Source organism: Rhopalosiphum maidis, chromosome 2 (assembly GCF_003676215.2).
Source record: "Rhopalosiphum maidis isolate BTI-1 chromosome 2, ASM367621v3, whole genome shotgun sequence".
NCBI lineage: Eukaryota > Metazoa > Arthropoda > Insecta > Hemiptera > Aphididae > Rhopalosiphum > Rhopalosiphum maidis.
In genome coordinates this window covers 68,797,687-68,810,319 of record NC_040878.1, presented here as the reverse complement: position 1 = coordinate 68,810,319, position 12,633 = coordinate 68,797,687, and the positions used below count along the sequence as shown (strand labels likewise).

General features: G+C 25.9%; 1 protein-coding gene across 2 annotated transcripts; it reads left to right on the top strand.

Annotated features, from left to right (window-relative positions):
• The first annotated feature begins 490 nt into the window (after positions 1 to 490).
• LOC113553287 (nose resistant to fluoxetine protein 6-like) lies at positions 491 to 11,901 on the top strand. Of its 2 annotated transcripts, none has more exons than XM_026956544.1 (12): positions 491 to 982; positions 6,480 to 6,700; positions 7,133 to 7,350; positions 7,551 to 7,645; positions 7,737 to 7,930; positions 8,177 to 8,346; positions 9,263 to 9,431; positions 9,606 to 9,799; positions 10,109 to 10,250; positions 10,348 to 10,537; positions 11,482 to 11,624; positions 11,735 to 11,901. In XM_026956544.1, the coding sequence occupies exons 1-12, from the start codon at positions 703 to 705 to the stop codon at positions 11,846 to 11,848; spliced, it is 2,130 nt and encodes a 709-aa protein (XP_026812345.1). In that variant the 5' UTR covers positions 491 to 702; the 3' UTR covers positions 11,849 to 11,901. The 2 variants fall into 2 exon arrangements, with proteins under 2 accessions (XP_026812345.1, XP_026812346.1); XM_026956545.1 differs by lacking the exon at positions 491 to 982 and adding an exon at positions 2,554 to 2,630 and having other exon boundaries at positions 11,735 to 11,875.
• Positions 11,902 to 12,633: the final 732 nt, after the last annotated feature.

The window sequence follows — 12,633 nt, the reverse complement described above, 5'->3', positions numbered from 1 at the left end:
AATAGAAAAATTATAGAGACTGAAAGTGACTAATTATAAAATTAATAATAAAAATCATATAAATTAAATTTTTTGAATATTTTACAAGTATTAGGTATGCAAAATATTCTGTATTTTTTATATTGTTTTGTAAATTATGATAAGTCAATATATAATATATTATTATAATTAATTTAACAAAAATAGTTTAAAACATAATGAGTTCTAATAATTATTAGTTATGATGTATAGTATAAACAAACCTGAAGCATATTAAAATTATAGTTAATATTTTTACAACTACGATTATAAGCAATAAAAATTAATATTCTAATTTTTACATTACCGTAATAATACAAATAAATATATAATATGTATTTCCTTGCTACGATAAATATTATTATTTTCGTTATTGGCAAGGTTGTACCGCCACCTGACATTATCATATACTGGGGGATACTATAACTATCTCGCACTTGAACGCTAGATGCCGACGACGCACATCAAAGTTTTCTCCGATATACCTTAAAACTCAAATCTTTTATTATCAAACGAACTAAAACAATATGAATGCGTACATTTTTAACGCGAATTAACGCCACGACACTCGCACGTGAATAATAATAGACATTATACCGCACGTGTACAAATTCATCGGAACCAAATACTTTTCTTCTGTCGATCTTTAAATCTCTTATAGATATACAAGTAAACGGCTTTGAAATGTCGTTTTACCCGTTCACGGCAGTTGTGTTAGTACTTTTTGCTTTGCTGTCAACCGAGTACTCCAACGGCCAAGTGGCATCCAATAACGAGTCCTCTGTGGCATTAAAAATTGTAGCTAGAACTCCGAATGCTGGTATTCCTGGATCATGGATCTCTGATCTGTTTTACCAGGCATTAGCAAATTTCACTGTGCGACATGTAGGGAGTACTGAATGTCGCAAACAATCCGAGATCTACGACAATAACTTACGGAATTACACCAGTTGGGCTGTTAGAAGTGAGTATTGTATAATATTATATTATTATAAGTTATATGGTATATATTATATTATATTATCCGTTATATTGGTCGATCATAACGATTAAATGTTGATGTACTTCACATGATGCGTAATACGTTACTGCTTATTATAGTACCTATATCATAGCATAATACATCTTACTTATTACATAGCAGACACAGAGCCGTATTAGCGCATAGGCACTGTGCCTAAGGCCTACGAACATTTTTGGGGCCTACAAAAATAAAATCTGTGGCTCCTATTTTTTTTTTTTTTTTGTTACAATTATCATGTTTTATAATTAAATACGAGGGATAGAGAAATATTCAAATTGGTGTAAAATAAGTTTTTTTTTTATAGTTTTTAACAATTTAATTTTCTATAATTTGAAAACTTGGAGTAAAATGAATTGTTTTTAAGATTTGTTAAAGTTATTATCAAATAAAAGTTTAGATTTGATTCCTTTGTTTTTAAAGAATTAACACCGAAATTCAACACTTCCTCTCCTAAACAGAAGGTTTTATACGCATTTAAATACTGGACACCGCAGGACTGTATAAGCACATAGGAACTAAAAGCGCAACGCTTTTTTTGGGGGGGGGGGGAGGGAGTCCAACATTTTTTTTAACTATAAATACTAAAAATGTATATAGTCAATTATCTTTATTCGTCATTATAACATGTTTCTATCTTTAAAAAAATCGTGGGGAGGTCCGGACCTCTGGACCCTCCCCTAGTTATACGGCTTTAATCTTTATTTACGGAATATAATTCCAATTAAAATTTAAATATAACAACGTGGTACAGAAAAACAGTGTAAATATAACATAATAATTACAATATTTAATATATAGATTTACGCCAAACAGTTAAAAATAAAATTTTAATGTATAAAAAACTAGCAAAAAAATGTTCTTTTTACTTTATCCAGACTTATGACTTATTGCTTTATTAATATAGTAAGTAGTTTGTTTCCTCAAAAGTAATAAACTACCATAGTATATATCAATTTTTTTATATTTTTGAAAATTTACAGGGAGGCATAAAATAGAAAAAAGTTGGGAACCACTGATATAAATGTTCGTGATACAAAAATAACTATTAACTTTTATAAATATGTTAATTACTTTAACTGTCATGAGCTGATTAGTAATAACAATATAAAAAACTTTTACATTTAAATTCCCAGTTGGAACATGCATTATATTGTGTTTTTTCTTATAATTTTATCTGATATTTCACGTACTCTCGTATAAGAAATTAATCCTTTTATACCCTTACCCAAATTTTTAAAGGTCTATTTTTATAAAATAAAACCCACATTTTATTTTTTTTATCAAATCCTAGCTATAGTAGGTGGGTTATTACTCCCGTGCTGTTTTGTAGGTCTATGAAAACAGTTTGGCATATCTAGAACGAAAAAAGGCAAAAATAGTTCATTTTTAATTACCATTATATCGATAAAAACAGTTTCCAACGAACAAAAAAAAGCGCACAATAAAAAATAGTAGGTACATGTGACTCAATTTCAGTCTTGCGTGAAATACATCAAATACCGGCTGTGCTGCCACGTTGCTCGACACTGAAATGGATCACTTCCCGCCTTTGTCACACAATTTATGTTTTCTTTTATGTATACATTTAGTATGTACATTGTTCAATATTTTATCAATTCTTCCTATTATTTTTTTTGTTTGGAGGGGAGGGGGTGATTATGTTTAACTGCATCCTATTATTCTCAAACTTGGCTTCAGTCGAACCTTGTTCAAAATATATAAAAAATGTATGCATTTCCATATTTTTGTTTGGTATTAGCTAATTTATGAATATACTATATACATATGATGTCAAGCTTCAAAGTTGTTTGAGTTTGAATTTGCTGCTTTGTTTATTTTTTCTTACGGCGATAAACTAAAGTGCGTTTGCATATACGAATTATTTTGTTCGATTCGACAAGTCTAAAGAAACAACGTGGTTGTTGACAATTTTGAAATTGGGTAAAATCTCGGCTTGTTTCCGTTCACTTTTATCCATCTTCCAAGTTTGTTGTTGAGATTTAAATATTACAAAGTTTTTTTCTATACTATCAGTCTTCGACAACTATGATCATTAATTGCGTATAAGATAATATTAAAATTACCTATTGTACAAAATGTGCGTGAGAAAATCAACTAGTTCATAATTAATGAAATGAAATTATTATATTTTTTTTTGTTTATTTCTTTAATTATTTTTAAACATATGTGTGCGCATGGGGGGTTCCGGGTGTGCCTGGGCACCCCTGAGATGTAATTGGGGCCCTAAAATTTAAGTCTTATAGCATTTATATGGGTCCGTATTTTAACTAATGTTTTAATTTGCGTGGTAAAACTTATTATGATTATAACAGCTAGATGTTATTGACTACAAAAGTAAAAATAATAAATTAAATATATTGCAATTATCTTGAAAATAGATTTTAGATGCAACTATCTAATGAAATATTATATAACTTGGTACTAGTAATACTACTGATTAATATGTGATATAATTTATTCAGGCATTATAATTTATTAAAATATTTACATGTCTTGTTAAGAGAGGGCCCAAATTAAGAAAAGGGCCCGAACAAATTTTAGGCACCCCCCCCTCCCCCGAAATTCAGGTCTGTGCACGCCTATGTTTTTAAAAGTACTCATAATTTCACAATTTTCATTTCTCGATAGTACTAAAAAGATATAATTTGCTATCTAAAATAACCTCTTAGTAGAAAATTGAAACATTTTTGCTACAATAAATAAAAATAAAATCAATATATTGATCGCTTTGTTCAGAATCAAAAAAAATATATATATATAATCATATTTTTTTTATTGAATAATTATTGTGAATAACAGGGCAATTTAATTATAAACTATTAGGTAAAGTATTTTTATCTTTTCACTGTATTTTCCGAAAGAAAATAAAACACTACACATAATTTTCCACGAGGTATAAATGAGAAGCGTTAAAAATAAAATTTAAGAATATAAATAAGATAAAATATTTTTATCGTTAGTGAATGAAATACAATGTCATGCAATAGCATAAAATCAAAATTATGCAGTTTATGATACAAACATTATATATTATATGTATAAATAAATAGGTATATCAAATGTTAATAGTAGCAAATTGTAACCGTCTTATGATAAAATAAAAATTTAAATATGACATTGAAATGTTGGTAAGAATATTTTATTTCTCCAAGATAATGAAACAAAATAATATGCATTATGGTAGTGGGTGGTAGGTATCATATGCCTATATTTTTATTAATGTATATTTAATGAATAAAATTATAGTAAACAAAACAAGTTTAATAATGTAAAATAATATAAAAACGAATTACATAATTATTTTGTATTATACTGTTTTAATCGATGTAAACAATTATAATTATGTTAATAATGTAATATATTCAAACAATATTTAATACTAGCAAAACAAATAATAAATATAAGTTCCAAAAATGTAAAATAATTTTTGTTTGCAGAAATAATTATTATTAATTACCCGGAAGAGAACTTAGGTTTTGATTTTTTGAGTATTTTAAATCAACTAAATATTATAAATGGTAATTACTAATTTCTAATCATCTAAGAATTATTATTTAATTAATATGCACTGCGGATATATAATAAAATATGTGCATGTATCCGTCAATAGTTCCTTGGTTCATGAATCATGTAAATTCGTCGATCGACATTCAAGATCAAAGATTCTATTGATTGGTGGGGGCACTCGTACATAATAAGTATAAATCAATGGATATTATATTATATTTGACACATTATGACTAACCTAACTTAATACTTTCAACTGATGATTTTCTATGATAGTTAAGTATCTACTAAAGAAAAAAAACATTCATTACAAAAATATAATTTATAAAATGAATGGCTACTATAAAAATATTTAAAAGAAATCATTTTTAATACAGCATAACATTTCGCGCTCGCGAAATAAAATCTATAGGAAACAGTCGTAGAGCTACAATATTATAAATCTATGGAAAATATTTATTTTTATTTATTAAATAATATATAAAATGTAATATTGATTACAAAAAACTATAACACTTTTTTATTATAACATTCATAACAATTATGGTATTCCTAGTTCTATAATAATTAAGTTATGAACTCATGTGAAATTTAAAGAACTTGAAATTAAAATAGCAGAGTCTATTATACACGCTGAACCAAAATAGTAATAATAACTTGTGTCACTCAAAAAATAGATTTTTCAGAAGAAAAAAATGTAAATGTATAATAAATTTTATATGTTCCCTAGCTGGAATATACGATATATTTAGTTTAAGAAAATAAAATATTTCAATATAACTTTATAAGTAACAAAATTTGTTACAATGTTACAATTTATTTAATGTATACAATACCAAAAAAACGATTATTAATATTATTGAAATACTATTGGACGAGATTATTCGCGTTGTGTACATGAATATAATAGTTATTAGAAGTCTGGCCACGTGAGACATTGCCCCGTCACTCTCACTCCCACGAATTGTATTATAATCGACACTAGATACTGCTCGAGACAAAACCATAATAATTAAATACATATAGATACGTTTCTAACAATTAAAGTATTATGAATACGCATTACACACGATATCAACCAAAATCTATGAAGACTGTATTATACATTATGCGGAACTAAAATGTTATGACCATGTATTATACATAAACATCATAGTGTATAATAATTATTATTTAAACGGTATAAATATTAATTGTATGTATAGTATTAATATTATGAACTATAATATTTTAATCTTAATTATGTTTATTAAGAGCGCAGTGTTTTTAATTTTACTACCAAATCAGTACCAATGCGCCATCGAATTAATATTTAATATTGTATAATATATACAATATCATTTAGTAGGTATTGCATGCTGCATATAAGCACGTTGATTAGACTTTTTCGTATTCTTCTGTTATTTTTATTTGAATGTGTCTTATTAGAAATTGGTCCGACTTCATTTTACAATATTAACTCTACTCAGTCTATTGTTTTTGAGGGGGGGGGTCTATGAGTTAAATCTATAATATACAATAAATATGAATTTAAATTAATTTTCATTAAATTAAATAAACACTAATAAAGTATATTGTGAATTACTATCAAATACAAAAAAAAAAATAATATATAATACTACAACTACATATTATTATATTATCGTAATTCATAGTGCTATACTGGAAATTTGTGAAATTGGTATTCAGCCAATGTGTAATACAATTAATTAAATTCAAAATTTTTTCATGGTAACTTGTTTTCTATTTTAATTATTTCTACAATTTCGTATTGCATTCTATTATTCGTTTTATTCTTAAAAGTATACCTAAAAGATGTATCGGATAGTTTGTTTCAAATATTAAAAATTAAATTGTTTGCTTATTGTTTACATAATCTTTATTTCTATAACAAAAAATTTATTTTCAGTGTCAGAATCTTGGAACCGGTATCCCGTTGGCATACTAGCGGGTAATAAATATCAAATGGGAGTCTATGATGAATGTGTTGATGTGCATCATCCAATAAGAGGCCAGTATTGTCTGTCTGAAATAAAATTACTTCCACTGATGAAAAAAGATTATAGTTTTAATAGAACGGAAAATTTAGATGACTTTGGAAACAACCATGCATGGAAAACAATTCTCGGGGTATGTTAAAATAGGTACTTAAATGTTTTTAAAAAATATTGAGTATCAGTCAAAATAAGCATTATATACTTACGATTAATATTAAAAGCAATAAGCCTTAAACAAAATGTAAATTAATTATTATAATACTAATATTATATAATATTATATGACATTTTATTTTAATAATACAATTTTTAAGAATAAATAACAATTTTTTATACTTAATTGATTTAAAGTTATATCAAACACTAATTTACATCATAGTAATTCTATACGCGTATACTTTTTGCATACCTGTAATGTTATTGTACAATCTACGCCTAATTATTAATTAGATTCCGTTAAATAAATAAAATTACATAAATATTCGATAAAAGAAAATACCAGCTGTAATATAACTACAATGTAAGTAACATTAAAAATAAATTGTTTATAACTTTATTGTTTTAGTGGGTTGATTATCCAGATCAAGTTCAAAGAAATAGTTTAAACTTGGGAATTTGCATTCCAAATTCTTGTTCAGCATCAGATCTTCAAAAATCATTACAAAATAAATTAGACAAGGTGTTTTTATCGGAACAATTCAAAACAATTGTTTATGTGAATCCGCTATTGTGCACTGTTAGTGGAGACATGTATCCTTACAATACAGCATATTATATAACTAAGTAATACATTTTTTTATTGTTGTTATATTAGGCATTTTAGCTTAATTCGCATATCTAAAAATTACATTAAAATATTAAACTGAATTAATAAATAATAAGAGCTTATATGTCCAGCTTATAAACTATATAAACAGGAATTACTCACAAAAAAAGTTTAGAAATTATAAAAAAATAAGCAATTAATTTTTTTTATTGTCTAGCATTATTTTTGGAGTGCTTTTTTTAATTTGTGGAGTGGCAACAACTCATCATTACATAGCATTATCTCGCCAACAAAAAAAGAATGAAAGCGAAAGTAAGTAACATAGAAATGTGATAATTTTTTCAAATAAAAAATATTTAACACACATTAACGTATTTCATGTTTTTTTTTTTTTAATTTATAGAAGAAGTTCCAAAATCATGTTTCTACATATTTTCTTTTATTGAATCGGGAAAAATATTATTGAAATACGATAAAAAAAACGAATTTAATATGCTGAATGGTTGGAAAGCGATTATGATGTCACTAATTTTAATGGGTCACAGATTTATGTATTTAGTTGGAAATCCAATAAGTAATCCTAAATTCGTAGAGCATGTAAGTTGAGACATTATTCATATTATTAAAATTAGAGGAGGATAAGTTAAATAACAATTTTAAAATCACGATGGAAAATTTCATTTTTGAATAATAATTCTAAGTGAAGCATAGATTTTGAAAAAAGAACCTGTGTTTAAAACTTACTTTAGTCTATATTTTAATACAAATTTCCAAAGTGCTTTTTGAAAATATTTGTAAAAATGAAATAGTACATAGTTATTACATAGTCATGTATAATTTCAGATGTACCTTCATGGACGCGATATTTATTTGACTAGTATGAATTTAACTGACCCGTTTTTTTTCATAACTGGTTTTCTAATATACACTACAATAGTACCGATATTTAAAAAGTTAAAAAAGGAATCAGTTTGGGTAAAACTTTTAACACCAATCGTCTACAGAATAATCAGGTAAAATCCACAATATCAATATAAAATAAAAAAAGTTTATAGGTTTTACAGGTATTGTCCAATGCTTGGATAACTACGGCTTTTGACTAATTATATTTCAGACTTAAATCACTAATACAAGTGAATAATCTTAATACTTACCAAAAACTTAACATTATATATAATATATTATACAACCAATGAACCACTTACTATATAGTTGGCTTAAGAGTTAAGACTAAATCAACGTCCGTAAAATTAAAATAACAAGCATAATGCAGTGCTTGTGTTATAATATATAAATATATATTTTATTTATTATATTCATCATAGTTACAGTTCAGAAATTGATGAAATGTATTTTTTTTTTCGTTTTGCAGATAAATGATTTTTAACTAAAAATGCGTTTCAGTTTACGCTGCTTACAGTTATATACGAATATAAATAATTATTAAAAAAAATATTTCTCTCATTTATTGAATTTATAAACTTTAAGGTATTTTTTTGTAATTTAATGTTTTTTTTTTTTTTACTTTCATGTATTTTTAATCAATTTCTTATAATTGAAAAAATAATCACGATTTTATTTTTCATTCGTGTTAATTTGCACATTTAAAAAATATACTTTATACTTTTAATTATCAGTGTATAAATGATGTTATTTTAATTATGAACCACGCGTAGTTGCAATATAATGTTAATATTTTTGGTATCTGAAATCCAAAATCCGAGGTTAAATTAAACGTTAGCCCAATATCGGACATATTCCATAACATATATCTATCATCTATGTAATAGAATGCTTTTGAGTTATTAATACGTTAAATATTAATAGTCCTGACGTAACGAGTCTAATACGCATTTTCGTCAGCAACACAACTGCTTTTATATACACCTAGACACCTAGTCATTAATATGTATTCCAAAATCGTTTTAGAATATTACCGGCTTATTGTGCGATGATGGCAATCACTGCTCACATCGTACCCCACCTTGGAGACGGCCCACTGTGGCCTTATAAAACTTGGGACGAAGCTGAAATATGTAAAAATTATTGGTGGACCAATATGTTGTTCATAAGTAATTTAATTGATTCTAAGTATGAAGTAAGAATTTAAAAACATTTTTATTATTTTATTTTAATATAATAATGTATCTTAGATGAACATATAGGAACCATTTTTTTTAAGAATATAAATAATAATTATTATAATTTGGGTACTCTATGTAAAATGTATAAAAGTGTAATTTTTCTAATTGTTAATTACTATCTATTTCAGTGTCTCATAGTCAGTTGGTATATATCCTGCGATATTCAATTTTGCATACTTGGAGTTATTATTGTTTACATTTACACAAAGAACGTCAAATTTGGGATTGGATTAATCATTGCAATGCTTGGTGTGTCGATATCTGTGCCATTTATAATCACAATTTTTACAAAAAGGGAGGGAATAGTTAAAATACTTCTTCCGTGAGTTAAATTTATAATGATACTAAAGTTACTCATGAAATAATGACTATTCTATAATTGTATAATCATTTTGAGTACCTAATACACTGTTACAAGTTTCTTATATACTTAGTATTGTGCTTATCAAAAAATTAATAAATAAATTATAATAATATTAATTTCGCTTGTTAAATATAAGGAATACTTAGTTTTTACTTTAGTAGCGTTATTTAAAATTAAACATTTGAATAATTAAAGGACGAAATAAAGAATAATTTATTATAATTATTTAATTATAATAACACTCTTTAAGTATAAAACTATTTTCAGTTTCTTAGAAAACACAAGATATTCTGAAACATTTAATGAGTCATACAGAGCAAGTTACATGCGAGCTTTTCCTTTTTTTACTGGTATTGCAATTGGTGTAATCATTGATAAATTAAAGGAAAACAAAGTTAAATTTTCACAAGTATGTATCTACATGACTACATATATTGTTTAACAAATTTACAATTTATATTTGAATTGAAAGTTGAAACTATAAATATACATTTTTGATATTCTAGATGACTGTATACGCTGGGACGTTCACTATTGCCGTGATTTGTTTATGGGTTCAGTTTTATGGGGCTATATTTTATAAGAGAGATAGACCTTACTATCTATTAGAACAAGCTCTATATTCAACTTTAAATCATTGTACATGGGTAATATTATTCGCATGGATATTTACTTGTCACTTCACGAGTGGTTATGGTAAGTTAAACTTTAGTTACACAAATTTTAGTAAGATACTTTTATGCTTAATAGTCTTTATATTTTGAGTGATACAACTTATAACTATAATTTAATAAATTCATATATGAACTTATACAGTATACTATTTTATCAGAATTTTCGCATTGTATTTGTTATTTTTTTTTTGGATCTTTAGTTTAAAATTTTGTTTAGATATAAATGATAATTAAATACACTTAATTTTTTGGTACTCTCTTCTACTATCTCGAATATCACCCGACGGTATTATCGTCTAAATTATTCAACATTATTTTTTCTCTTTGAAAATATTACTCTCATAAATTTCAATAATTAAATTTTGTACCCTGATTTAGTGATTTGTAAACATACGTTTTTCTACCCCTCTTATTTCCCATACTTTCAAAATAATACAATATTTTATGCGAATAATTAGCATACAATCGGCACGAATTTGCACAACTATTTTCGCAATTTTTTCATTTTTAGATTTTGCAAAGAAACAAAAATTTACCGTTGACATTAAAAACGTGCAAACTGCGAAAATATTTATGTAAATACATGCTAATTATTTGCATAAAAAAATTGCAATATTTTAAAAGTAAAGAGTACAGTGAAATGTACGTGATTTGTATTCTAATTTTTCGCTATAATTATACGTACTTACTTCTCACATATATTAATTATTACTATTTACTAGATACTACTGTACCATTATACATATCCAATGTCCAATTGTTTTTCATAAAATTTATTGGGTGTCATTTTTATAAGTCCAATAATATATTAATAGGTATATAATATATAAATACATAATATAATATCATGCAATCAACTATTAACAAAAGTACACTAGTACAGAATACTGATAGTCGTTATAGTCAAAATAATGAAAAGTACACGACATTTTTGTTTTTGTATCATAAATTATTTACTGCTTACAGGTCTACTAACAAAATTCCTAAATAATAGATTTATTGTGCCAATGGGGAGACTTTCATATTCCGTTTTCTTAGTCAACCTTACTATTATGATGATATCACAGAGTCGACTAAGAACACCAAATTATCTTTCAAAACGAACTGTGGTAAGACTCATTGTTCGAATATTAGTAAATGTAATCAACACACCTGTCAAAATTAATAAGATTTAAAATAATTAACGTCTAATTCCAAAATGTTAATAACACTTTTTCAGTTGGATGCCTGGTTGTATGATGCGTTGAAAAGTTATTTGATGGGTGTAATATTATTCATGGTTATTGAAGCTCCAATAGGAAGTTTGGCTAATAAATTGATTAAACGAAAGTAAATCATGTTTTTATGAACATATGATAAATTTTTGTGGTTTGTTCAAATGTTAAAAAATCCCCAAAGAGTGTATTTATTACTGTTTTTACTATTTATTATATTTTATACCTAATTATTTTTAATTGTTTTTGAAAAATAAACTTATATTTATATTTATTTTGTTTATATATATATAACCAATTTATAGGTTTAGCACGACCGTAATTAATTAAAAAATAAATAAAAAGATGAATTGAATATACCACAGTTTTAGGGTTCCTTTAAAAATACACAAAACTATAATATATAATAACGTAGATGTATAGAAGTTGAATTTATCATTTCTGCCGTATTTTAAAATTTTTCTTATCCAATATTATATTTTCCTAGCTTATTTACCAAAATCTCTTTTGTTATGAAAAATTGTATGAAACGTGTACTATTTTTATGGCATAGCTATAAAATAGGGAGAATGAGAAGAGGAATTGGCCTACCGCTGTCCCATTGCAGTGATATTGATAGTAGGCAACCTAGAAGCATAATAACTAGAATTTTCGAAAGGAAGGTATCACCATAAATTAAATGTTGATTTAAATATACGTAAAATAATATCATATTAAAAGTATTATATCATGTAACACGCGATACGGCCATAATAACATCCTTCGCTAACAACAATTTATACGCTTCTGCGGTGTGTTAATACTATTTTCCTTCTTATTATTATAATAGCATGTGTCAATCGCGGCGCATTTGTCGCCCTTATTATGATCAACTATTCGGAACACCCTGCGGAATACATCAACA

Bases quoted from the DNA above. Each gene is read 5' to 3' on its own strand.
- LOC113553287 (XM_026956544.1), top strand. From the start codon at position 703: ATGTCGTTTTACCCGTTCACGGCAGTTGTGTTAGTACTTTTTGCTTTG. The intron at 6,701-7,132 runs GTATGTTAAAAT...TTATTGTTTTAG, and splicing joins CATGGAAAACAATTCTCGGG to TGGGTTGATTATCCAGATCA. The intron at 10,538-11,481 runs GTAAGTTAAACT...TACTGCTTACAG, and splicing joins TCACTTCACGAGTGGTTATG to GTCTACTAACAAAATTCCTA.